General features: G+C 70.3%; 7 protein-coding genes and 1 pseudogene across 8 annotated transcripts; 5 read left to right on the forward strand and 3 right to left on the reverse strand.

Moving 5' to 3' along the window:
• Positions 1 to 8: 8 nt before the first annotated feature.
• MICPUCDRAFT_46136 (DnaJ protein) lies at positions 9 to 2,384 on the reverse strand (the record flags this gene model as incomplete). Its single annotated transcript, XM_003055331.1, has 1 exon — positions 9 to 2,384. One exon carries the CDS (start codon positions 2,382 to 2,384, stop codon positions 9 to 11), a length of 2,376 nt encoding a protein of 791 aa, XP_003055377.1.
• A 255-nt stretch (positions 2,385 to 2,639) lies between these two features.
• HYP13 (uncharacterized protein) lies at positions 2,640 to 5,108 on the forward strand (the record flags this gene model as incomplete). Its single annotated transcript, XM_003054786.1, has 1 exon — positions 2,640 to 5,108. One exon carries the CDS (start codon positions 2,640 to 2,642, stop codon positions 5,106 to 5,108), a length of 2,469 nt encoding a protein of 822 aa, XP_003054832.1.
• Positions 5,109 to 5,169: 61 nt separating this feature from the next.
• Positions 5,170 to 6,894, reverse strand: TRME (annotated as a pseudogene; the record flags this gene model as incomplete). The annotated part of the gene is made up of 1 exon: positions 5,170 to 6,894. A coding segment is annotated over one exon (1,725 nt).
• Positions 6,895 to 7,055: 161 nt separating this feature from the next.
• On the forward strand, positions 7,056 to 8,597 carry Nop53 (nucleolar protein; the record flags this gene model as incomplete). Its single annotated transcript, XM_003054787.1, has 1 exon — positions 7,056 to 8,597. Exon 1 carries the CDS (start codon positions 7,098 to 7,100, stop codon positions 8,595 to 8,597), a length of 1,500 nt encoding a protein of 499 aa, XP_003054833.1. The 5' UTR covers positions 7,056 to 7,097.
• A 200-nt stretch (positions 8,598 to 8,797) lies between these two features.
• Positions 8,798 to 10,742, forward strand: MICPUCDRAFT_49937 (uncharacterized protein; the record flags this gene model as incomplete). Its single annotated transcript, XM_003054788.1, has 2 exons — positions 8,798 to 9,594; positions 9,656 to 10,742. The coding sequence occupies 2 exons, from the start codon at positions 8,798 to 8,800 to the stop codon at positions 10,740 to 10,742; spliced, it is 1,884 nt and encodes a 627-aa protein (XP_003054834.1).
• A 186-nt stretch (positions 10,743 to 10,928) lies between these two features.
• Positions 10,929 to 11,697, forward strand: MICPUCDRAFT_61142 (mitosis protein DIM1/U5snRNP-specific component; the record flags this gene model as incomplete). The annotated part of the gene is made up of 3 exons (XM_003054789.1): positions 10,929 to 11,057; positions 11,186 to 11,251; positions 11,379 to 11,697. 3 exons carry the CDS (start codon positions 10,929 to 10,931, stop codon positions 11,610 to 11,612), a joined length of 429 nt encoding a protein of 142 aa, XP_003054835.1. The 3' UTR covers positions 11,613 to 11,697.
• A 10-nt stretch (positions 11,698 to 11,707) lies between these two features.
• Positions 11,708 to 13,057, reverse strand: RAD51C (Rad51 DNA recombinase 3; the record flags this gene model as incomplete). The annotated part of the gene is made up of 3 exons (XM_003055332.1): positions 11,708 to 12,618; positions 12,764 to 12,836; positions 12,977 to 13,057. The coding sequence occupies 3 exons, from the start codon at positions 13,055 to 13,057 to the stop codon at positions 11,708 to 11,710; spliced, it is 1,065 nt and encodes a 354-aa protein (XP_003055378.1).
• A 9,509-nt stretch (positions 13,058 to 22,566) lies between these two features.
• MICPUCDRAFT_30638 (uncharacterized protein) lies at positions 22,567 to 24,315 on the forward strand (the record flags this gene model as incomplete). The annotated part of the gene is made up of 2 exons (XM_003054790.1): positions 22,567 to 24,084; positions 24,166 to 24,315. Exons 1-2 carry the CDS (start codon positions 22,612 to 22,614, stop codon positions 24,313 to 24,315), a joined length of 1,623 nt encoding a protein of 540 aa, XP_003054836.1. The 5' UTR covers positions 22,567 to 22,611.
• Between the last annotated feature and the right edge of the window lie 64 nt (positions 24,316 to 24,379).

Below are 24,379 nucleotides of genomic sequence, written 5' to 3' on the forward strand. Positions count from 1 at the left end.
ATCGTCAATTAATCCTGCGCCTGCGACCCCCCGCTCTCGGCCGGCTTGGGCTTCTCCGCCGATTTCGGCGCGGCGGCGGCGGCGGCGGGCTTCGCCTCCGGCGACTTCGCAGCCACGGCGGCGGCGGGCTTCGCCTCCGGCAATTTCGCCGCCGCCGCCGGCGGCTTCTTCTCGCCGTTCGCGAAAAACGCGTCGTCCTCCTCCTCGTCGCTGCTCTCCTCCGTCCCGGTCTCCTCGCTCGGGTAGTCGTCGTCACCGTGCCGCCCTAGGCCGTCGTCGCTGTCGTCGTCGCTGTCGAGGTCGGACAAGTCGTCCGAATCCGACGCGCTCCCGGCGGCGTTCGCCGACTCAGACGCGATCTCGCCGCTCTCCCCGACGCCCTCGCCCTCGCCCGCGGCGGCCGCGAGCCGCGCCTTGCGCGCCTTCGCCTTCGCGCTCTTCTCCTCGTCCACCGCCGCGGCGGCGGCGGCCATCCGCTTCTCCATGACTTCGTTCGTGCGCTTCAGCACCTTCACCTTCGCGCCCCACGACGCGTCCACGCCGATCCAGTAGTCGCTCAGGAGCTTCACCTGAAGCGAGTAAACGCCCGCGGTGGGTACGTTAAACTTCAGCTCGAGCTGCTTCCCCTTGGGCGACTGCTGCGCCTCCGCGACGACGTCCGCGGTGAGCCTCCGGCACGAGAGAATAAAGTTCGCCGCCGGATCCGTCACCGCCAGCCACCACCCTTCCTCCCTCTCGCATCGCGTGCAAAACGGCAGCGGCGGGAGGTCATCCCTCGACCTCACGATCAACCCGCACGCCTCGTCTCTGCCCCACGCCGACGCCGTCGCCGCGGCGCTCTCGTCCTTCCCGTCCTCGTCCTTCTCCGCCGCGCGCGCGTTGGCGCCGCGCGTCATCTTGAGCGTCACGCGACACGTCACCGCGTCGAGCTCGACGACGTCTGCCTCGCCCTCCGTCTCCACGGTCGCGGTCAGAAACTTGACGGACGGGACGAAACGCAGGTGCGCCTCCACGTCCGCGGCTTGTCTCGCGGAGAGACCCGCGGCCGCGAGCGCGGACGCGCGCGCGTCCGGGCCGGGCGTCGCGAGGAGGTCCGCGAGCGACTTGACCTTTTTCCGCGTCAAGTTCACCGCCGTCCTCTCGTCCACGTGCGGGAGCGTCAGCAGCGACGCGAGCCCGTCCGCGACTTGGCCGGGCTTGTCGCTCGGCTTCCTCGCGCTCGGCGCGACCGCCTGCGTGACGCACTGCGTGAACTCGAGGATGCTCAGGCCCGGGCGCATGAACGAGTACCCGAGTTGATTCACCGGCGCGAGCGTGATCTTCAGCGCCTCCTCGGCGAGTCTCGGGAACAGGCCCATCACGGTCTTCAGGTCCGCCTGCAGCGACGCGTCGACGTCGTTCGTCTTGCGGCACGCCTGCGCGAGCATGAGCATGTGCGCTTTTAGGATCGCGGGGTGCCGCTTCATGAACTTTTGGTCCTTTGAATCGTACTCGCTCTTCGTCGACACCGCGAGCTTCCGAAACCCCTCCTCTTGGTCCCTCTTGAACGGAATGTTGATGAACTCCATCGCGACGGAGAGCATCTTCGGGACTTTCGTCAGCGCGAGGTTCGGCCTCAACTCCATCATGAAGTGCTGGAACGTCTGCCGCAGCACCTTGCCGGCGTCGCCGCCGTACTTGTTCATGCGTTGGATCGCGCACACGGCGAAAAACATCGGAAGCAAGATGCCGAACGCGACGAGGAACATGAGCACGTACGGTCCGGTGCCGTCCTGTCCGAACATCCACGCCGGGAGCGCGACGCCGAGCTTCACGGGCTGTTTCCCGTCCGGGTGCCCGTACTTCTCGTAGTTCACGCGCGAGTTCTCGTCCGTGAGCGCCTTGTACGCGGGCGTTATCGAGCCCGTGAAGAACTCGTGCGCCTCGGGATCTGGGTTCTTGTCCGGGTGGTACCGCAGCGAGAGCGTTCGGTACGCCTTCTTGATCGCGCTCGCGTCCGCGCCGGGTGTGAGCTGAAGAATCTCGTACGGGTCGAAGACTTTGTGCTCCGGCGGCGCGGAGTAGGCGATGTACACCGCGAGCGCGGCGGACATCGCCCACGCGACGGATACGTACAGGTTGAACCCTCGGAAGAGCGCTTTGATCCGCTTCGACGTCGTGGGCTTGTTCCTCGCCGCGTGCGCGGCCGCGGCTTTCCCCCACTCCGAGGACGCGTCTGCGGGCGCGACCGCGGGCGCGGCCGCGGCCGGGCGCGCGGCCTTATCGCCGTCGCCGAGGAGCCATCCGCCGACGCGGAAGATCGTGATCGGGACGAGGAAGAACTGAATCAGCGACAGGAGGAAGATCGGGAACAGGTTCCCGTGGCTCTCCGTCGGGTCCGTCATCGCGTCGCGTCGAGATCGACGACGCGCGCGGACGTGCGATCGAGGGGGGCGTGGAAGCGCGGCGCGTCTCGCGTCTTTCTTTCGCGCGATATCACCCCGCGCCTCGAGATCTGAGAGCGCGGATCTCGAGGCGCGGAGGAAAAATTACGGAGGCGAAACGCGCGCGCCGCGCCGTCGCGTCGCGTCGCGTCGCTCGTCGTTCTAAAATCGTTCGACGATTCTCCCCACGGCGTCACTGCGCGCGGCGCCGCGGCGATGGCGACGCTTCACGACGTCGCGGGGGTCACCGCGCGGTCCTCGACATGGGGCATCGACCTCGATAACCCGTCCGCGCGCGCGGAGTGGACGCGCCGGCTGAACGCCAAGGTGGAGGAGGCGGAGGAGTTGGCGAGCGTGGGCGCGCTCCTCGCGGACCAGCTTCGCATCGCGAACGAGGAGAAAGCGCGCCTCGAGGTGGAGCACTGCAACGGCTTCGGGCGCGCGAGCGCGAGCACGGCGAAACCGAAGTGGGGGCGTCGCACGGCCGCGCCCGCGGAGGACGCCGCGCGCGCCGCCTCGAGCGCGTCCGCGACGACGGCGACGTTCCACTCCCTGCGCGATTCGCTGCTAAGACGATTCGGGAAGCACGGCGAGTACTCGCTCCTGTGCGACCCCGTGGACGCGTTCGAGTCGCTCGCGCGCGCCGCGCGCGAGCGCAGAGCCGTGTTCGAGGGCGTCGTCAACAGAGAAGCGCTGAGGCGATACTTCGCCGACTTCGACACGAACCATCCCGCGGTGGTGCGCGCGTACTTGGACGCGCGGCGGGGCGTGCACGAGCCGTCGGGTAAGATCGGAAGCATCTTTCTCATGCCGTCTCGGCTCACGTCCGACGTGCGATACTTCGCGCACGCGGCGGGGTCGCTGTATCGCGTCCCGGAGCGCATCTCCGCGGAGGACTTGCGCGAGGCGATCTCGAAGCTCGAGGACGTCGACGGCGCGAGGGAGCTCACCGTCGAGGATTGCGAAAAATTCATCCGCGAGTGGGACTCGAGCGACTACCTCCACCGCGACGGCGCGATGCACGTGCTCGATTTCGCCGTGTTCATGCGGTTCGCGACGATGAACGACGACGCGGAGGGCGCGGCGAACGTGCTGAACGCGACGAAGAACCTCACCGACCGGACGCGCGCGAACGCGATGCTGAGAGTCGCCGCGGACGTGCGAAGACAGACCAGAGAAAAACTGACGCGGTACCGCGCGGCGGGCACGCGACTCGGGAGGGACGTCGCGCGCAACCGCGAGGCGGACGCGCTCATCGAGGCGCTCCAGGAAGAAGTCGCGGTGTACGTCTCGCACCGCGACCCCGCGGTCGGGGACGTCGAGAGAGAGCTCGAGTTTCGAGTGGAGTTGGTGATGCCCGTCGGGATCGCCGCGGATGCCGCGGGCGACGCCGTCGGGTCGAGGTGCAGGCTCGTCCCTCGGCTCACCCCCGCGCCGACGATCGCGCTGCTGCTGCACGCCATGGACGATAACCTCACCGGGTACGTGACGCCGTCGGACGTGCGCCTCGCGCTGTCGCAGTGCGGGATACCGCTCACGGCGACCGAGGCGCTGGTGTTGGGCGAGATGTTTGAAGATTCGCGAGCGAAGCACGGCGTCGGCGACTCGACGCGCGCGCGCTGGGCGATCGACGACGTGCTCGAGATTCTCGACGCGGAGCCCTTGCCTCCGTGCCGCGGCGGGATCCCGACGCTGCTGTGGCGCTGGGCGCGAGGCGCGAGAGCCGCGGTCGTGAAGTACATGACGTCGGGCGGAGCCGTCGGCGACCGCCGCGAGAAGGAGTACGAACTCTCCGACGTGAGCGACGCGGAGATGACGCGGTACCTCGTCGCGCCGTCGCTGTTCGCCACGTTCGAACACGGCGCGATACGCAAGGTGGCGCGCGCGTCGTTGTTCCGACGAAACAAGCTCGTGAAGGCGTTCCGGGCGCTGGACGACACGTTACCGGAGACGAGCGGCGCCACGGGCGTCGGCGCGTTGACGCAGAGCAACGTCAAATACGCGGCGATGATCGCCGGGTGCGATTTGCCGTCGTTCACGCGAGACGCGCGGCTCGAGACGCTCGCGGAGCGGTTCGTCCCGAGCGGCCCGGGCGTGCCGAGCAAGCTGCGGCTGAAGACGACCGGGATGCGGGGGAAGCAGGAGAGGTACGTCGACTGGCGCGGCGTCGTGCGCGCGGCTGGGCCGTCGTTTGCTTTGTGCGAGCAAGAGAAAGCCGCGGGCGCCGCCGTCGGGGGCGTCCACGGCGTCGGCGTCGACGCGTGCGGGATCTCTGAGGACGTGTACTACGCGGGCGAGGATGCGAAGAGGGTGCGCGCGGACGACGTCGCGCACGACGGCGACGTCGTCGCCGTCCTCGCGTCCATCGCGTCGTGGACGTACGAGTGGATCGCGGATCTGCGACGCGAGTTTGAATCTCGCGACGCCGCGCTGACGGGCGCGCTCTCGCCGGGAGACTTTCTCGCCGCGATGCGCGCCGCCGGGTTCGGGGTGGAGTGCTTCGGCGAGAGCGAGCTGAGGTGGTGCGTCGTCGCGTGCAGGCACCAGAGCGAGGACGCGGTCGTGTATCCGAAGTATCTGGCGTTGGTGCTCTCCGGGATCGAGAGAGAGGTGGAGGCGGCGGAGAGGAAGCACCGGGAGAAGGTCGCCGCGGACGCCGCCGCGGACGCGCAGGAGCAGTATTAGTAGCGCGAGTGAGTGTTTAGCTAACGAGGTACAATATCGTATGTATAACTTATATCGCTACTTACTTTCCTATGCAAAAGTCGGAGAAGATGACGTCGAGGAGCTCCTCGACGTCGACGTGACCGGTGACGTGACCGAGCGCCGTCGCCGCGAGCCGCAGCTCCTCCGCGGCGAGCTCGTGCCCGCCGCCGCGTCCGTTCGTCTTCCCCTCCATCGTCGCGATGGAATCGAACCGTCGCAAGTGATGCACGCACTCCTCGAGCCGCGCGCGGTGACGCAGACGCGTTATCGCGACGCCGTCGACGTCCACGGCGCCGCGAGAGTTCCCCGCGCCGACTCTCGACTCCACGGCGTCTCTCAGCGCCGCCGCGAACGCGTCCACGCCCTCGTTCGTCGCGCACGACACCCCGACGACGGCGCCGTCTCCGCCCCCTTTCAACGACTTGGACGTCCCTATCAAATCTATCTTGTTCATCACGGTCAAATCGGGCGCGGCAGCCCAACCCGGGAGCGCCGCCGCGCCGACGCCGACGCCGACGCCGACGGAGGCGTCGACGACGCCGACGACGAAATCCGCGTCGCGCGCGCTCCGCTCCGACCGCCTGATCCCCTCCCTCTCCACGTCATCCTCCACGTCGTCCCTCACCCCCGCGGTGTCCGTGACGACGACCTTGTACCCCCCCAAGTCAAGCGGCACCTCGATCGCGTCGCGCGTCGTCCCGGGAGTCCCCGAGACGATCGCGACGTCTCTCCCGGCGAGCGCGTTGAGCAGGCTGCTCTTCCCAACGTTGGGAGCGCCCACGAGCGCGACCCTGAACCCTCTCCGCACGAGCTCGTGCGCGCTCCTCGGCGCGCGCAGGTGCTCCTCGAGCGACGCGGCGAGCGCGCGAACGTCCGGCGCGACCGCGCGAAAGACGTCGTCCGCGATGGCCGCGTCCTCGCCAAAGTCGAGCACGGCTTCGACGTGCGCGGCTGCGGCGATGAGTCTCGCGCGCCAGCCGTCGTACGCTCTGCGCATCTCGCCGCCGCTGAGCTTCAGCGCCTGGCGTCGCTGCGCCGTCGTCTCCGCGTCGAGGAGGTCCGCGAGGCCTTCCGCTTGCGTGAGATCGAGCTTGCCGTTGCGGAACGCGCGGCGGGTGAACTCGCCGGGCTCCGCGTGACGCATCGCGCCGCGATCGACGACGCGTTCGCGTTCGCGTTCTTCTTCCGCGCGCTCGTCCGTCGCGTCTCCTCCTCCGTCGTCGTCGTCGCCGCCGCCGCCGCCGCCGCCGCGCGCGCCCAGCCGCGACAGCGCGTCCAGCAGCGCTCGCGTGACCGCGAGCGAGCCGTGGACGTGCAGCTCCGCGACGTCCTCGCCCGTGAACGAGGCCGGGCCGTCGAACCACAGGAGGATCCCGCGGTCGAGCGTCTCGCCCGTGCGCGGGCACGCGAACGTCGTCGGCGTCGCGCGCCGATGCGTCAGCGTCGGCGTCGGCGCCGCGCCGCGGGGGACGAGCCGCGCGACGTCGCGCGCGCGCGGACCGGAGACGCGCACGATGGCGACGCCCGCGCGCCCGGGAGCGGACGACAGCGCGTATATCGTGTCCGAGGGGGCGACGGGTCGCGTCGACGACGACGACGAGGAGGAGGAGGAGGACGACGACGACGACGACGACGCGGCGACGCCGCTCGAGATGCGACGCGCGGACGCCGCGTCGAGCGCGATGTGCGGCGCGAAGACGGGCGAAGCGAGCCCGCGCGCGTCGCGCGATGCCGCCGCCGCGGCGGCGACGGCCCTCCGCCACATCCTCGGCGGCCGCGCGTCGCGAGGCGCCGCGCGCACTGACGCCGGGGTGCCCAGTGGCGCTCGCGTCGTCGGCGTCGCGTCGTCGCGACGATCAGATTTTCTGCAGTGGGCGCTCGACGATGCGATGTTTCGCGCCGCCGCCGCGCCGTCGCATTGGTCGGGAGCGCGCCCCCCCCCCACGCCACGCTTCTTCATCACTCAAGATGGGGAAGACCGCGAAGGGCAAGCGCGCGTGGCGGAAGAACATCCAGCTCGGCGAGGCGGACTACGTGGACAAGAAGCGCGAGGACGCGAGGACCGGCGGCGCGGTCGACGAGCTCCCGGACGACGCGCTCTTCTTCACCGACACGGACGGCGGCGGCGGGATCGCCAACGCCGCGGTCCTCACGCGCAAGGAGAAGGCGCGAAACAAGACCCTGCGCGTGGACAGCATCCTGACGAAGACGAGGACGTCGTGCCCGTACCCGGTCCCGGTGCCGAGAGGCGCGAAAGGGCCGCCGACGGCGTCGCGCGCCACCAAGGGCGCGGAGACGACGAGCGACAGATCGCTTCGCGAGGCGTCGTCCTTCTCCAAGGCGGTCGCGAAGGCGGGCGGCGCGACGCGCGAGAAGATCAACGGCGCGGCGCTCTACAAGCCGAACCGTCGCTTCACCCTCGACGACGTCCTCGCCGACGACCCGGACGCGCCGAAGAAGCAGAAGACGTACGACATATGGGACGGAGGCCTCGCGAGGGACGCGGCGAGGGACGCGACGCGAGAGAAACACAAGGCGACGACCAAGGCGGGGGCGAAGCACGCGGAGGCGGCAAGCTACTCGAAACACCGGCTCGGCGACGCGCCGGGGAGCTCCAGCGCGAGGGGGAACAAGAAGAAGGCGTACGCGCCGAAGAATGGGGTGGGCGCGGTCGAGGTGGACGCCGCGGGGAGCAGCTACAATCCCCCGGAGGACGCGAGGCAGGAGGTCATCGCGTACGAGGTGGGGAAGGAGCTGAGGAAGAAGCTCAAGAAGCAGCTCGACCCGGTCCGCGCGCCGGTGTCGAACAACGAGGCGAACCAGAAGCTCGCGGAGGAGCTGTATTACGCGCAGGAGAACCTGTACGAGGACGCGTCTGACGACGAAGCCGGCGGCGGCGACGGCGGCGGCGGCGCGTCGAAAAATAAAAATCCCGCGACGTCGAGAGACGGCAAGATGACCAAGGCGCAGCGGAATAAACAGCTCAGACGGCGCGAGCAAGAGGCGGAGGAGGAGGCGAACCGGCTCGCGAAGCGGCACCGACGAGATCTCTCCAACCTGAAGCATCTCGACGCGCGTCTCGACGCGGAAGCCGCGGAGGAAGAGGCGAAGCGCGAGCGTCGAAAAGTCGCTCGCGAGGAGCGAAAGGCGGCGCAGCCGGACAGGCTCGGGAAGCACCGGTTCGTGGAGGAGCACACGCCGGTCATGCTCAAGGACGAGCTCACCGGATCGCTGCGCACGCTCGCGGGGACGCACACGCTGCTTCGCGACCGTCTGAAGAGTTTACAGCGACGCGAGCTCGTGGAGCCACGGAGGAAGGTTGAACGGGTGAAGAGCAAGTCGTACATGAAGTACGAGCCGGGGGCCAAGGGGGAGAGGGAGACGGAGATGCACGAGAGCGCGCTGAAGGCGACGGAGGCGTCGCGGAAGCGAGGGAAGCGCGCGAGTTTGATGGACGCTCCGATGTGATGTGTGATCGCATGTTGTAAGGCGTGCCGTGTACGAGTAGCGACAGTACAGAACCGAACGCACTGAACACGCTACAACGCGACCGGTCGCCCGCCCGCCTTCTCGACAAGGCGACCGGTACCTGACCTAGTTGTGAACCTCGAGGCGGGGTCGCGTCACTTCCCTCCGCGCGCGACCGACGTCTCGCCGAGCGCGGCGCGATGGGAAACTGCGTCGCGCGTCCCTCTTCGCGCGGGGACGTCGTCCTCGTCGCCCCCGCGCGCGCGACGTCGCTCGCGCGCGACGCCGACGCCGACGCGCGCGCGGGTCGAAGCGCGAAGAAGAAGCGCGAGACGATACCGCTGTCTCCCATCGACAACGCGCTCGGCGTTCGAACGCTCGTCGTGCACTGGGCGTTCATGTACCGCGGCCGTCTCCCCGCCGCGCGCGTGAAGGCGGCGCTCGCGGACGCGCTCGACTCCTACCCGATACTCGCCGGCAGAGCGCGAAAGACGCGCGCGAGCCGAGGACGCGTCGCGCTCGAGCTCGAGGTCGTCCTCGACGACGCGGGCGTGCTGTTCGAGACGGCCACGGACGACGCGCTCGGTCTCGACGACCTCCGAGGGACGGAGAACGCGGGCGTCGTCCAGGGCAGAGACAACGAAACGCCGCCGACGTTCTTCGCGCGCGTGGATTCGCGCCCCGAGCGCGGGAACCCGCTCATGAGCGTGCGACTGACGACGCTCGGCGACGAGCGCCGCGGCGGCGGCTGCGTCCTCGGCGTTTCCTGGTCGCACGCCGTCGCGGACGGCGACGCGATGAGCGCGTTCGTCGCCGTGTGGGCGGCGGCGTCGCGGCGGCTGCGGAACGTCTGCGACGCGCCGGCGACGGCGTACATGCGACACGACCCGGCGATCCTGGACTACGGCGTGGAGACGGCGGCGCCGTCGCTGCCGCCGAACCCGGAGCATCCAGCGTTGTACACGGCGCCGTCGCACGACAGACTCGCGGTGCTGAGGTGCGTTCTATACACTGGTTCCCATACGACCGCGTTGGCGTGGTGAACGCCGATCCTTAAGGACGTTTCCCGGCGTGTCTCTCCGCCCACCCCTCGCTTTCAATCCCCGACCTCGACGCCATTCAACTCCAACTGACGCCTTTGAACTCCACCCCGACATTCGCTTGTATGGAACGACCCTGAGGGACGCGCCCGATATCGGCGAGGCGCCGTTCCCGGAGCTGAGGCTCGAGGACGACCCGAGGCTCGCGTCGGGGTGCGCGGTCGCGAGGTCGCTCGCGGGGATGGCGTACGACCTGAAGTTCGCGCGGCTGACGCAGCAGCTCGTGCACGTCACCGCCGACGAGATCAAGTCGATGAAGACGTTTCTCGCCGCGGAGACGCGACGAGCCGAGGCGGACGCGCCCGCGGACTCTGCTTCGGACTCTACTTCGCGCGCGTTCGTCACCGCGAACGACGCGATCGCCGTGTTCTCGTGGACGCTCACGCGCGCGCTGAGGGACGACGAGGAGAAGCGAACGAAGAAGAAGCGAGGAAAGACGCGAGCAGCGCGCGACGGCGCGTTCGCGCTGCACGCGATGAACCTCCGTGGGCAGGGCATCCCGGGGCTGGGGAAGAACCTGTTCGGGAACGCGTCTATCTTCGTCGCCGCGCGCATGCCCCCGACGCGCGCGAACGCGGACGCGGACGCGAACGCGCCGGACGGCGGCGTCGTGGCGTCGTTCGATCACGGCGCGATGGCGCGAGCCGTCCGCGCCGCCGTCGTCGACGCCAAATGCGTCGGCGACGTCGACGCGCAAGACGTCCGCCGCGCGCGCGTGCTCGCGCTGAGCAACGCGGGCGGCGGCGCGCACCTCAGAGCCGCGGTCGCCGCGGTCGAGCACGCCGACCTCAAGCACAGCTCATGGACGCAGTTTCCGTTCTGGGACGTGCGTTTCGGCTCCGACGCGGGCGACCCGGCGTGGTTTTGGGGATCGGTGTACCCGCAGTCGCCGTGGACGAGCTGCGTCGTCGCGGACGGGAAGAAGCGATTGAACGACAAGCCGGACGCGGTCGGCGCGTACGTGTACGTCACGATACCGAAGTCGTGCGAGGGGATGCTCAAGGCGCGCGCGCGCGAGGTCATCGCCGCGCTGAGCGGAGCTTGAGCGGAGAGCGCCGTGCGACACTCCTACCTTCTTGTTTTTATGCACTGGTTGATGCTGTTTGTCCAGATCGATGCGATGTCACACACTTCAGCACTGAATCTGGTCGCGCGCTCGTACACGCGCGTTCCTTAAACGCGTTCCTTCGGCGGCGGGCGCGCGTGCGCGCACTCCGCGCGACGCGACGCGATGTCGTACCTTCTCCCGCACCTCCGCTCCGGCTGGGCCGTGGACCAGGCGATCCTCACCGAGGAGGAGCGCGTCGTGTGCCTGCGCTTCGGCCGCGACGGCGACGAGACGTGCATGCAGATGGACGAGGCGCGCGCGCGCACGGCACCTCTCGGCTTCTCGCCTCGCTTCCACGAATTCCAGATCCTTCCTTCGTCGTCTTCGCGTCGCGCCGTCCGCTGACGCGCCTCGTCCTCCCCCTCGCTCACCGCTCGCAGACGCTCGCGAGCGTGTCGGACAAGGTGAAGAACTTCGCGGTCATCTACTGCGTGGACATCGACGAGGTGCGTACCGCTCGAGTCGCGCGACGAACCCTAGATTCGTCCTCTTCTTCTTCTTCTTCTTCGCGCGCGCGATGATTCGACGCGATCGCCGCTCCCGGCCGCTCACCCGCCCCTCGCCTCGTCGCAGGTCCCTGACTTCAACACGATGTACGAGCTCTACGACCCGTGCACGTGCATGTTCTTCTTCCGGAACAAGCACATCATGATCGATCTCGGGACGGGTAACAACAACAAGGTGAACTGGGCGATGGACGACAAGCAGGAGTTCATCGACATCCTCGAGGTCATCTTCGCGGGCGCGAGGAAAGGACGCGGTCTCGTCGTGTCCCCGAAGGACTACTCCACGAAGTACCGGTATTGATCGTCGGTCGTCTTAGGTTCTTCTATTCGACGTCAGCGCGCGCGTGCTAATTAGTCTAGGCAATGGAAACGTCGTCGTCGTCGTCGTCGTCGTCGTCACTCGGCGGGCCGCTTCGTCCCTCGCACGTCCCGTATACCCCCCTCGGTGACCGTATACCGCGCCCTCCCCTGCGGCAGCCTCGGACTCTTATACAAGTACGCCGTCCGCGTGTCGTCCTCCCACGAGAGGATGATCCGCGTCGTGCACGCGTGCGCGTACGATTCCCCCAACGCCGGCACCAGCCTCGCGCCGCCGCCCCTGGGGTCCGGCTTCACCGTCACCTGGTTCACGGTCACCACCGCGAGCGCGTTCTCGCTCGCGAGCTGCTGCAGACGCTGCGTCATCTTCGCGAGGATCGTCGTGCGAAGCGCCATGTCCCTGAAGTCCTGTCGGAAGTGAAACGCGACGGAGTCGACGACGACGAGTCGCACGCGGTGTTTCTTCACGTACGCCGGCAGAGCCTCCAACACCGCGAGCAGCTCCGTGACCTCGTGGCACCGAAACAAGTGCACGCGCTCGAGCATCCGCTCCGCCGTGAACGACGCGATCGCGTCGGACATCCCCGCGTCCTCCGGCGACGCGTTCGACACCGACCGGAGGTGGCGCGCCGTCGCCTCCGCGATTTCCTCGGCGCGCTCCGCCATGAACGACCCCTCCGTGTCTACGTACACCGCCTCGCCGTCGTACCCGCCGAACGCGTGCGGGATCTGCACGCTGGCGCACAGCTGGACGCACATCTGCGTCTTGCCGATGCCCGGGCACCCGCAGAGTTCGGTGATCTCGCCCGCAGCGACGCCGCCGCCGAGGAGCGCGTCGAGCTCCGAGGAGAAGGTGTAGATGGGGAGCTTCCCGGTCTCCTCGCGCAGGAGCTCGCTCGCGGACTTGGCGCCCGCGAGCGCGGTGCCGTCGACGCCGAAGCGGACGACTTTCATGACCTCGCTCGCCTCTTCGTTCGTCAGGCCCGCCTCTGCGTGGACGACGACGGGACGGCGACGACGACGACGATCGATCGCGTCAGAGGAGAGGGTGCCCACGTTCGATCTGTTCGGACGGGCGACGCGCGGGCGCGAGACGGCGGGGGAGAAGGGAGGGAAGCGGGGACGCGGACGCACCCAGCGCGAGCTCGACGGGACCGCGCGTCTTCTTCACGTCCCGCACGGACACGAACCCGGCGCGTTGGAGTTTCTGCGAGGAGAAGGAGCGCGGGTGGGGGGGGGGGTCGTCAGCGTCCGACGAGCGCGCGTTTAAACGCGGGCGCGATGGCCTCGCGAGACGAGAGAGGAGGACGAGACGGAGCGTCGAGAGATTGAGGTCCGAGCGCGCACCGATCGCACGGACGGCGCGAGCGGCACGGACGTGAGCTGCATCGCGTCCTTGTACCACGCGTTCGCGCCGCCGTTGTCCATGGCGAACGCGGCGCGCGCGAGACGCACTGTGGTTGCGCTGAAGTGAGGAGCGCCGAGATTTCTTCCGTCCGTCTTCAAAAAGTTGGCACCCCGAGCATCGGAGCGCACAAGACGTCGCGCGTGAGGGCGTCCACGCGCGGCGCGGCACCCTCCCCCGCTCGGCGCGCTCGAGGGGAGGCGGGCGGCGACGCGCCTCGACGCGCGCGGCGCGCGCGCGCGGCGAGAGCGGGCTCGCCCGCCGCGCTTCCTTCGCGGATCTGGGGAGGATCGACGCGGGCGCGATGTCGTCGCACGACGAGCTCGTCGCGCTGCACCAAGACTTGCGCTCGGACAAGGTCACGAAGCGCAAGAGCGCGCTGAAACTCCTCGGCGAGCTCCTCCAGAACCCCGACTTCGCGCGCTTCCTCGACCACACCACGAAGAAGATGGACGACGGCGAGGGCGGGGACGTGAAAGCGACGTGGGCGGGCCTGTGCGGCAGCGCGATGATCTGCGTCTCCGCCGAGATCGCGACGTCGCGCGGGAAGAAGAAGCCCGCGGACAAGGGCGTGACGAACATCCTTCGAAGGCTGATGACCGCCGCGGAGGAGCCGAAGAGGAAGGCGAGGAACGGCGTCGTCGCGCCGCTGAAGCGCCGCGCGGGGAAGCTCTTCACGCACGTCCTCGAGGTCCTGCGCGACGGCCCTTCGGAGTTTGCCTCGGACTATGCGCAGCTGTTGCGGACGCATCTGCTCGCGGAGCCGACGTACTGCGCGCGCGCGAAAGCGAGCACGTACGAGGGGATCATGCGCGTGTACAAGGAACGCCTGGAAGCGCACTTCAACGACATCGCCGCGGCGAAAGAGGGCGCGTGCGACGCCGGCGCCGGCGCCGAGGACGGCAACCGAGCGGCGCACGTTTTGTTACAGCTGTCGCGGAGCCTCCCGCACGACCTGTCGCCGTCGTCGACGCTTCCGGACCTCGTGGCGTTCCTCGGCGGCGCGCTTCGCGGGATGGTCGGCGACGAAGGGCGCGTCGCGATCGCGCTGACGCAGACGCTGTGCGCGCTCTTAGCCCGCGGCGGGTTAGACCTCGACGTGGACACGACGCTCGCGGAGTTGCGCGACGACGTCGCGCCGTTCGTCGACCGAGCCCTCGGCGGCGGCGGCGGCGGGTCAAGCGGCAAACCCAAAAAGGCCGACCGCGACCGTGACCGCGACCGCGACCGCGACCGCGACCGCGGCGGGAAAGTAGACGCGCGCCTCCGCGACGCGGTCGTGACGTACTGCAGGCTGCAGCTCGCGCTGGGCGGGGTCAGAGGTCGGTCGCTGGACGCGTTGGTGGAGACGGTGAGAAAATTCGTCCCGACGGCGGCGGTGGGCGGTCGCGGCGGATCCGGGCGAGGCGGCGAGAACGACGGCGGCGCGTCCGCCGCGTGTCGAGTGAGCGCGTCGCACGCCGCGGCGTGCGCGCTCGCCGCGGACGTGTTCGTCGCGCAGTGCAGAGGCGACGGCGACGACGGCGACGCGTCGCCGCGTTGGGCGTGGCGCGAAAGCGCGCTCGCCGCCGTCGCGTCGAATCGGGACGACGAAGCCGACGTCGACGGCGACGGCGACGGCGCCGGCTCGAGGGGGGATAAGCGCGCGCGTGACGACGGGAGAGACGCGGACGCGCGCGAGAGCCAGCGGAGACGGCGCGGGCGGGACGACGCCGACGCCGACGCGGGGCCGAGCGCGCTGGAACGACTCCGAGACACGCTCCCGCGCGCGGTCGCGACGGGGTCGTCTCTCGTCGGCGGCGCTGGCGCCGCGACGTCGTCGTCGTCGCCGCCGCCGCCGCCGCTCGCGCGACTCGGGTCGCTCGCGGCCGGGCGCGACGCCGCGGCGTGGGGCCCCGTGCTGTGCGCCGTCCTCCTGCGCCACGGCGCGTCGCTGCCCGAATCGTTGACCGCGGCGTGGCGAAGGGATCTCGCGCCGGCGTTCGCGTCGCTGTTCGCGTCGGGCGCCGCCGCGTCTGGGACCGCGTCCACGTCGTTGACCTGGGTGATTCGGTGCCTGCGCGAGCTGTGCGTCGTCGCGAGCGTGCGATGGAGCGCGCGCGACGAGGCCGACGACGTCGACTCCGCCGACGACGCGTCGTCGGCGGCGTCCGCGAGCGCGGAGTGGACGCTCGTCGGCGACGGCGTCGCGCAGTGGATGCCGACGTTCGCGTCGAACGCCGCGTTGTCCGCGGAGGCGCTGTCGCTGTGGGCGACCATCGCGTCGTCGAGGCTGACGCCGCCGATGACGCTGCCCGCGAAGTTTTGGAAGCTTCCTCCGCTGAGCACGACCGCGGAGGACGCGCCGTCGACGACCGCGCTCGAGACGTTCGCGAACGCCGCTCGCGGCGACGGCGGCGGCGGGCTCTCGCGCCGAGAAGGGTGGCACTCCGGGAGAATATTCTGGGCGCTGCGTCGACTACAACCGCCCGCGAGCGCGGATCGGATATCGTTCTATCAGCGGCGAAGCGCGGCCGTGGATCCCGGCGCGGGGCCTAGCGCGATGCGCGCGGTCGTCGCCGCCGTGCGCGCGACGCTTCTCGGCGCGGCGGCAGATCCCGTCGACGACGCGTTCGCGGAGTCGACGTCCGCGCGCGAGTGGCTCGAGCGCGCGAAACCGGGATCAGACGAGTGGGCGCTCGAGGAAGACCTCGCCGCGATGGGCTCGCGCGCGGCGCCGGAACTGCGCGTCGTGGGCGAAGAAGAGGACGCGGACGACGCGAGGCGCGCGCTCGGCGCGAGCGTCGTCCCCGGAGAGGGCGTCGCCGCCGCGCTCGCGGAGGGCGCGGCTTTCCTCGCGGAGACGCTCGCGGCGATGGCGTCGACGACGCCTGTTTCCGCGATTCGGATTTCGACCGTCGCGGTCGACGCCGCGGCCGCGGTGTTCTCCGCCGCGACGGCGAAGAGAATCACGCTCGATGCCGGCGCGAGGAGAGACGCGTGGATATCTCTCGTCGCCGCCGCCGCGGAGACGCTTTCTTCCGCGGCAGCCGCGCTTCGCGACGCGTCCGCCGTCGTCTTCAAGGGCGACGACGGGAACCCCGGCGTCTCGGGGTTTCATCTCGCCGCGCTGGACGACGTGCAGCAGCTCGCGGTCGTCCTGAAACGCGCGGAAGGCGCGGGATTATTACACGAATCCGGACCCGGGAGCTTACAAAGCGCCGCGGAGGACGTGCTCGCCGCGGTCGCCGCCGTCGCGTCCGACGCGGTCGACTCCCCGGAGATCGCCGGCGTCTTCGCCGACCGCGGCGGCGGCGACCGCGGGCGCGCCAGCGGCGGCGGCGGCGGCGAGACCCAGGACCTCTTCGACGACGACCTCGACATCCCCTCCGCCGGCGGCGGCGGCACGCAGGGCGGGTTCCAAATGACGCAGGCTGTGATGACGCAGGCGGTCTTGACGCAGTACGCGTCGCAGCTGGGCTCGGGCTCGGGCTCGGGCGGGACGCAGCACGGCGCGGGGGCGACGATGGACGCCCCCGCGAACGCGTCCGACGCCACAGCGCGCGCGGCGCTGTCCGCGCTGGGCGCGCTGGGGACGACGTTTCCCGCGGCGTCCGTCGCCGCCGCCGCCGCGATTTTGAAACGCGCGACGTTTTCCGAGATCGACCCCGACGCCGAAGGCGGCAGCGAGCAGCTCACCGTCAAGCCCGGGCTCGAGGGCGTCGTCGACGCCGCCGCGAGCGTCCTGTGCGCGCGCGCGGGCGTCGACGCGTCGGACGAGACGACGGAGCACGGCGAACGCGGCCCAGCCGCCGCCGCGGGTGCGTCGCTCGCCGTCGCCGCGCTCGAAGCCGCGCTCGTCGGCCCCGGCGGCGGCGCGGACGACTCCGGCGCGAGCGAGGCGCGGCGCGCGTGGCTGCTGTCGCAGGCGACGTCGCTCGCGCGCGGCGTGAAGAGTCGTCGCGAGCTGCTGAGACGATCGGACGCGGCGGGGGGATGGCGCGGGAAATTCCCCTCCGCCGCGGCGGCGGAGGCGGCGGCGAAACGCGCCGGGCGCGTCCGCCGCGACCACGCCGCGGAGATGGTCGAGGCCGCGGAGACGGCCGCGATGTTCCCGCGCCTGCGATACCTCGTCGAAGACATCGCCGGGCTGCCGGACTGCCAGGAGCTCGACAGAACGAAAGTCACGGACGCGAGCGCGTTCGCGCCCGCGTCGCTTCGTTCGCCAGCCTCTCGCGTCGCGCTGACGCGAACGATTCGAACGCTGCTCGAGCTCGACACAGACGTCTTCCAGCCGCACTTTGGCGTCGCGCTGACGTCGATGCTGACGGACGTCTCGGGCGTCGTCCGGCGCGCCGCGGGGAGAGAGATGTCGATCGTGTTATCGTTATTCGACGGCGTAGATCAGCCGTTTATTTTTCGCGACCGCGTCGCGACGCGGCTCGCGTTGCACGCCGCCGCCGCGTTGCCGGGGGATAACATCCCGTCGCCTCCGACGAAAGCGCTCGACGACGCGCCGCGCGCGGGGAGCACCGGCGGCGGCGAGATGTCCGCCGCGGCCAAGGCGAGAGCCGCGGAGGCGGCCAGGACACGCGGGGACGAATACGAAGAAGGCGCGGACGACGCCGCCGACGCCGCCGCCGACGGCGGCGGCGGGGAGTCGCCGCCGTACGGCGGCGCCGCGGCGGCCGCGGCCGCGTCTCGATGCGTCACGGAAACATCCATCCTCGCGCTCGGACGCGTCGCGTGCGCGTGCCCCGCGGTGGAGTCCGCGTGCGTGTTCCTCCTCGCCGCGCACTGCGCGGCGACGACGCTGACGACGACGAACGAAGAACGAAACGACGCCGCCGGCGCGCACGCGCGGCTGTGCGCGGAAGTCCTGACGCGACTCGCGACGTCGCTCGGGTACCCGTCTCGACGCGCGTTCGTCAAACGCCACGCGCGGTCCATCGGCGCGCTGTGGATGCGTGCCGGTCTGTCCGTCGCCGCGCTGCTCGCCGTGCCGGACCTCCTCGCGTTGGGGGAGGAGGACGGACGCGTCGGGGGCGCCGCCGCCGACGCCGGCGACGCCGACGCCGACGCCGCGTCCGCGTCGCTCGCGAAGGCGTGGGCGCCGTTCGTCTTACCCGCCGCCGCGCTCGCCGGGGACGTCGCCGCGACGCGCGCGCTGGAAGACGCCGCGCGCGTCGAGCGCGGCGATCTCGTCCGCGAGCACCTCGCGCCGATCTTCGCGCAGCTGCACGCGTTGTCTACGTGCGAATCCGAGCAGCGAAGGCACGAGAAAACCGCCGCGGTCGCGGCGTTACACGGGACGATTCTCGCGAGCGCCGGCGGCGGGACGCTCGACGCGCGTCTGTTCCGCAAGCTCACCGACATCGCCGCGGAGATGACGCTTCTCGCGCAGCCGTCGGACGATGCCGACGACGCCAGCGTCGACGTGGGCGCGGACGGCGAAGACGTCGACGACGTCCCCGCGATCGCGTCGCTGACGCCGCCGTACCTCTCGACGAGGGAAGTCGTCCGCGCCGGCGAGTTGCTGCCGTCGCGTTTCAGTAAAATCACCGCGCGACGAAAATCCGAAGGCGTCGTCCTGAGCGGCGCGGCGTCCGCGGCGGAGACGCGCGCGTCCAACGCGATGTGGGAAGGCGACCGCCCGTATCGCTGCGTCTCCGCGCTGCGCGCCGACCTCGACGGCGCCGCGCACGCGCGGCACCGACGGCGCGGCCTCGCCGGCGTGGAGGCTTTGACGCGGTTGCTCGGTCCGGAGGCGCTCCGTCCGGACGTCGCGCGGTCGCTGTGCCACGTCCTTCTGCCGCACGTCGTCGTCCGAGGCGTCGTCGGCGAAACCGCGACGCGGCTGCTTCGCGCGCTCGTGGGCGGACCGATCGCGAAGAACGACTGGAGCGCTGTCCCGGGCGGCGCGGACGGTCTGGGCGCGGAAGCGCTCGCGGATAACTTGCAGCCGATCGCGTCCACGCTCGCCGCCGCCGCGGAGGGCGGCGGCGCCGCGGCGGCGTCGCTGCTCACGGACCTCGTCCACGGCGCGGGGGCGACGTCGCAGGCGAAGGTGCTTCGACTCGCCGCGCAAGCGTTGACGCCGCTGCCGCGTCTGGACGCGCACGTGCGGATGACGCGCGCGACGGCGATGCCGACGCGATTGAGAGTGCTCGTGGATCGCGTGCCGCGTTTGCCGCCGCGGCTGCGGCGGCTCGCGATGCGCGACGCCGTCAACGAAGCCGTGGAGAGGCGCGGGGAGATCGTCGCCGGCGGCGCGAGCGCCGCCGCGGACGCGTGGCGGCTCGCCGCGCTCGCGGTCGAGGGCGGGGACGAGACGCAGACTGCGCGAGTCGGCGAGTTACTCGCCGCGTTGGGGCCGTCCGCGAGAGAAGACGACGACGACGACGACGACGACAAAAACGGCGCCGCCGCCGGCGGCGGCGGCCGATCCGGCGGCGGCGCCGTGGACGAGCAAGGGATGCGGAAACGCCGCGGCGGCGACGCCAAGGACGCGACGCGCGGCTGCGCCGGCGCGCACGGCGCCGCGGCCGCGGACCCGAACGACCCCGCGCTCGCGGCCGCAGTGCTCCGACGTCTGTCCTACCTCCTCTGCGACGCGTCTCACGCCGTCGCCGACGCGGCGGCGGAGACGGCGAGGCTCGTGCTCGCCGCGCGAATCTCACGCGCGGCGCTGACGAAGCTCTCGCCGCTCGAGCGCGCGTACTTGTCCCCGCTCGCGCCGTCCCAGAGCGTTCCCGCCGCGGACGCGGAGTGCGCGGCGCTGGAGAAGGTTGCGAAAGCGATCGGGGACGCGAAGGGGGAGGCGTCGATCGAGGACGCGAGCGCGTGGATCCCCCCGCCCGCGAAGACGTCGCGCGCGGGCGGCGGCGGCGGCGGCGGCGGCGGCGCGCGAGTCAAAGCCGCGTCCGAGCAGCGTCGCCACGACGCGTGGCTCAAGCGCGTCGCCGGCGCGCTTCTCATTCACTGCCACGCGCCGCTGCTGAAGCTCTCGAGGGCGACCGCGGCGAGCCACGCGCCGCTCGCGGAGCTCCTCCTGCCGGCGGCGCTCGCGGACGTCGCGGCGAATCACCCGGAGGGCGGCCGCGTGCACGTCGCGGTATCCGACGGCGTGAAGGCGTGCCTGGATGCGGACGGCGGCGGGTGCGCGCGCGTGTCGAGAGCGCTGCTCGCGGCGTTGGACGCCATGCGCGCGCGCCGCGTCGCGGTGTTGCAAAAGCCCGGCGTCGTCGTTCGCGCGGGCGGCGGCGGCGGCGGCGGCGGCGGCGGGGAGAAAAGCAAGGCGAGATCGCCCGAGGCGTGGCGCCGCGTGTACTGGGTCGACGTGGACTACCTCGCCGCCGCGGCCGCGGCGTTGCGCGCGCGCGTCCCTCTGACCGCGGCGCTGCTCGTCGAAACCTGGCTCGAGGACGCGAACGGGACGGTGTCGTTAGACGACGCGGCCGCCGCCGTGGCGGCGGTGGATCGCGAGCGCGCCGGCGCCGGCGCCGGCGCCGGCGCCGCGCAGCCGACGTTCGTCGCGACCGAGGAGGGCGCGCCGACGCACGTGAAGCTCCTTCTCGAAGCCCAGGCCGGGACCGCGGAACCCGACGGGATCTACGGCCTCCTGCGCTCGCACGCGCTGCCCGTGCAGCTGCGGCTGTACGAGCACGAGGAAGCGTGGGGCCAGGCGCTGACCGGGCACGATTTAACGTCTCGCGCGGCGTTCGGCGGCGGCGGCGGCGGCGGCGCGTCCGGGTCGAATCTGCGGCTTCTCGAGACGCTTCGAAAGATGGGATGTCTGCACGTCCTCGACGTGTACGCGCGGTCGCTCCCGCCCGCGGAGGCGGCGTCGCCGGAGGTGTCCGAGGTCCGGTTTGAAGCCGCGTGGCGAGCGGGGCAGTGGGATTTGCCCCCGGCGGACGCGGGCGCGGGCGCGGGCGCGGCGGCGGCGGCGGCGGCGGCGGCGGCGGCGGGGGACGCGGAGGGCGTCTCCTCCTCCGGGTTCCACAAGGGCGTGCACGCGGCGTTGTCGTCGCTCCGTCTCGGCAACGCGGCCGCGGCGGCGACGCGTTTGGACTCTATCCACAGCGCGCTCGTCAGGCTCGCCGTCGTCGAGGGCGCGGAGGCGGAGGAAGTCGCGCGCGCGGCGGTCGTCCGCCTTCGAATGCTCGACGACGTCTCCGACGCCGCGTCGCTGTGGTCCGCGTTTAAATCTGGGACGACCCCGGCCTCTTCACTCGGCGACCGCCGCGCGGACGCCGCGAGCGGGAACGCGTCGAGAGCCGCCGCGCAAGCCGCGCGCAGCCTGCGCGCGGCGTGGAGGAAGCGCATCGGGACGCTCGCGCAGAGAAACTACCGACTCGCGGAGCCCCTGCTCGCGCTGCACGGCGTCGTCTTACGCGAGCTCGGCGATCGCGAGTCGCTCGCCGCGCACCTCGCGGAGACGGCGTGCCTCGCGCGCGAGGCTGGAAACGCCGCGGAGGGCCTCCGGAGTTTGCACCAGCTCCGCGTTCTCGCCGCGTCGAGCGCATCGAGCGGCGGCGTCGTCGTCGCGGACGTCGCGCCCGGCGCGACGGACGCGAACGGCGAGCGCGGGGACGAGGACGACCCTGGAAATTGGGCGTCGCATCCGATGTCGTCGCCGCTCGCGCGGTGGCGGCTCGAGGAGGCGAAGTTGCTGTGGGCGTGCGACCGCTCGCAGATGGCGATCGGGCTCGGGAAGCATCTCATGGAGACGATCGCGCCGGGCATCGCGGGCGCGATCGCGGCGACGGAGGGCGACAGCGCGAAGCTCAGCGCGGCGATGACGTCCGGCGGCGGCGGCGGCGGCGGAAACAAAAGCCGCGGCAAGAGCGTCGACGCCGTCTCCTCCTCCTCCTCCACCGCGCTCATCCCCATGCAAGACCCGTCGTTCTACGACGCGATGTCGCAGGTATCGGAGTGGCAGTCCGCGACGCGCACGGAGTCGAGCCGCGCGATTTTGAACGACCACCTCGGCGTGGTCATCTCCGTGAACGCCGCGGTCGGGATGCGACGCAAAGGCGGCGACCTGCCGCTTCCCGCGTCCTCGAGAGGCGTCGTCCCGTCGTTCGCGAGCCTCATGCGACTCTTACGGCGCGTGCACTTCCGCCTCGGGCAGTTCTCCGACGGTCTGTACACGCAGTCCGAGGAGCGGTTGAAGTCGCCAGAGTGGGCGCAGAGCGAGAAGCTGCGCGCGAGGAACGAGGAAGAGCTCAACGCGTTGAAGAAGGAAAAGTCGGAAAAGAAGCAGCGGCTCAGCCGCGGCTCCGGCTCGCTGTCGCGCGAGGAAGCGTCCGCGCTCGAGGAGGAGACGAAGATGCTCCACCGGCGCATTTACCCTCTCGAGAAACAAGTCCTCCTGGACCGCGAGGAGGTGAACTTCATCCTGAACGAGCGCGTGAAATGGCTGATCACGGCGTTGCAAGCGTACCGACGCTGCATCGAAGCCGGCGCGTCCGGGGCGGACCCCGAGGGCGGGGACGACCAGAAGATCGTGTTCCGAATCATCGCGATATGGTTCAGCATCTGCGGCCGCGCGGACGGCGGCGCGAACGCCCCGACGCACGTCGGCGACGCCGCGATGCTCGTGAACCAAGTCAACGACGAGGTCATGAAACTCGTGCAGCGGCAGTCGGTGCCGTCGTCCAAGTTTTTGGCGCTCGCGTATCAAATCTGCGGCCGGCTGGGGACGGCGCCGTCGGAGGGGAACGAGTTCCCCACCGTGCTGCGCGCGCTCGTGGATCGAATGACGTCGGACCATCCGTACCACACGCTGTACCACGTCCACGCGCTGTTTCGCGGGGATCAAGTCGGAGGAAGCGGCACGAACGTCACGATGCCGCGGGAGAAGATCAACGCCGCCGCGGACGTGTTGCGCGCGTTTCGAAAGAAATCCAATCACCACGCGAACGTCGTGAAGCAGATGGACCGCATGATCGAGGCGTACATCGCCCTCGCGCGGCACTCCGTGGAGCCCGGGAGGTCCGGCGGCTCCCAAGGCGGCGGCGGCGCGAGCGGGTTCCCGATACCGTCCGCGTGCAAGAAGCGGTCGCTGTCGAATTTACATCTCGTCCCCGTGATCACCGCGTCGATGCCGATCGATCCCACCCTCACGTACAAGGAAGGGACGTTTCCGCACTTTGTAAACTTCGGCGACACGTGTAAGCTCGTCGGCGGAATCAACCAGCCGAAGCTCGTGGAAGCCCTCGGGAGCGACGGGCGCGTGTACAAGCAGCTCGCGAAAGCCGGGAACGACGACTTGCGGCAAGACGCCGTCATGCAGCAGCTGTTCGGCGTCGTGAACCGACTCCTCGCCGACGACGGGGCCACCCGCGCGCGGCGTCTGAGGGTCGGGACGTACCGCGTCGTGCCGTTCACGCCCGCCGCGGGCGTTCTCGAGTGGGTTGACAACACCGCCCTGCTTTCGGAGTACCTGTTGGGGTCGCAGAGCAGCGTAGGCGGGATCAAGGGCGCGCACGAGCGGTACCGGCCGCAGGATTGGAAGAGCCGCGAGTGCCGCGATAAGCTCGCGGCGTGTCACACGCGGGAGGACCTCAGGGCGACGTTCGACAAGGTGTGCACGAAGTTCAAGCCGGTGATGCACCACTTCTTTCTCGAGAATTTCCCGACGCCGCAGCTGTGGTACGAGAAACGGCTCGCGTACACGCGTTCCGTGGCCGTGAACTCCATGGTCGGCTACGTCATCGGTCTCGGCGACCGGCACTCGTCGAACATCCTCATCGACAAGGAGACCGCGGAGATGGTGCACATCGACTTGGGGGTCGCGTTCGAGCAAGGCAAGTGTCTAAAAACGCCCGAACAGGTACCGTTTCGCATGACCCGCGACGTCGTCGACGGCATGGGCGCGTGCGGCGTCGAAGGCGTCATGCGGCGCTGCTGCGAAGAGACCCTGAGGGTGTTGCGCGCGAACAAAGACGCGCTCACGACCATCGTCGCGGTGTTGATCCACGACCCGGTGCTCAAGTGGACGGTGTCCCCGGAACGCGCGAATCAGCGGCAGCGCGACGACGACGACGACGAGATGCGCGGCGGCGTGGGCGTGGGCGGCGGCGTGAACGGCGGCGGCGGCGGCGGCGCGGCGGCCGCGCCGGCGGAGGGTAACTTGGACGCAGAGCGCGCGTTGATGCGCGTGTCGCAAAAATTGGACGGCTACGAGGGGAGCGAACTTCGCAGCGTGGAAGGGCAGGTGCAGCAGCTGCTGCAGGACGCGCAGGATTTGGATTACCTGTCGCAGATGTACGCGGGGTGGGCCGCGTGGGTGTGAGGTGAAACGATTCGACGGACGGATGACGCGACGGAAGACGACGTAGAAGATAGAAAATAGAGTT

This window comes from Micromonas pusilla (genome assembly GCF_000151265.4).
Source record: "Micromonas pusilla CCMP1545 genomic scaffold MICPUCscaffold_1, whole genome shotgun sequence".
Lineage (NCBI taxonomy): Eukaryota > Viridiplantae > Chlorophyta > Mamiellophyceae > Mamiellales > Mamiellaceae > Micromonas > Micromonas pusilla.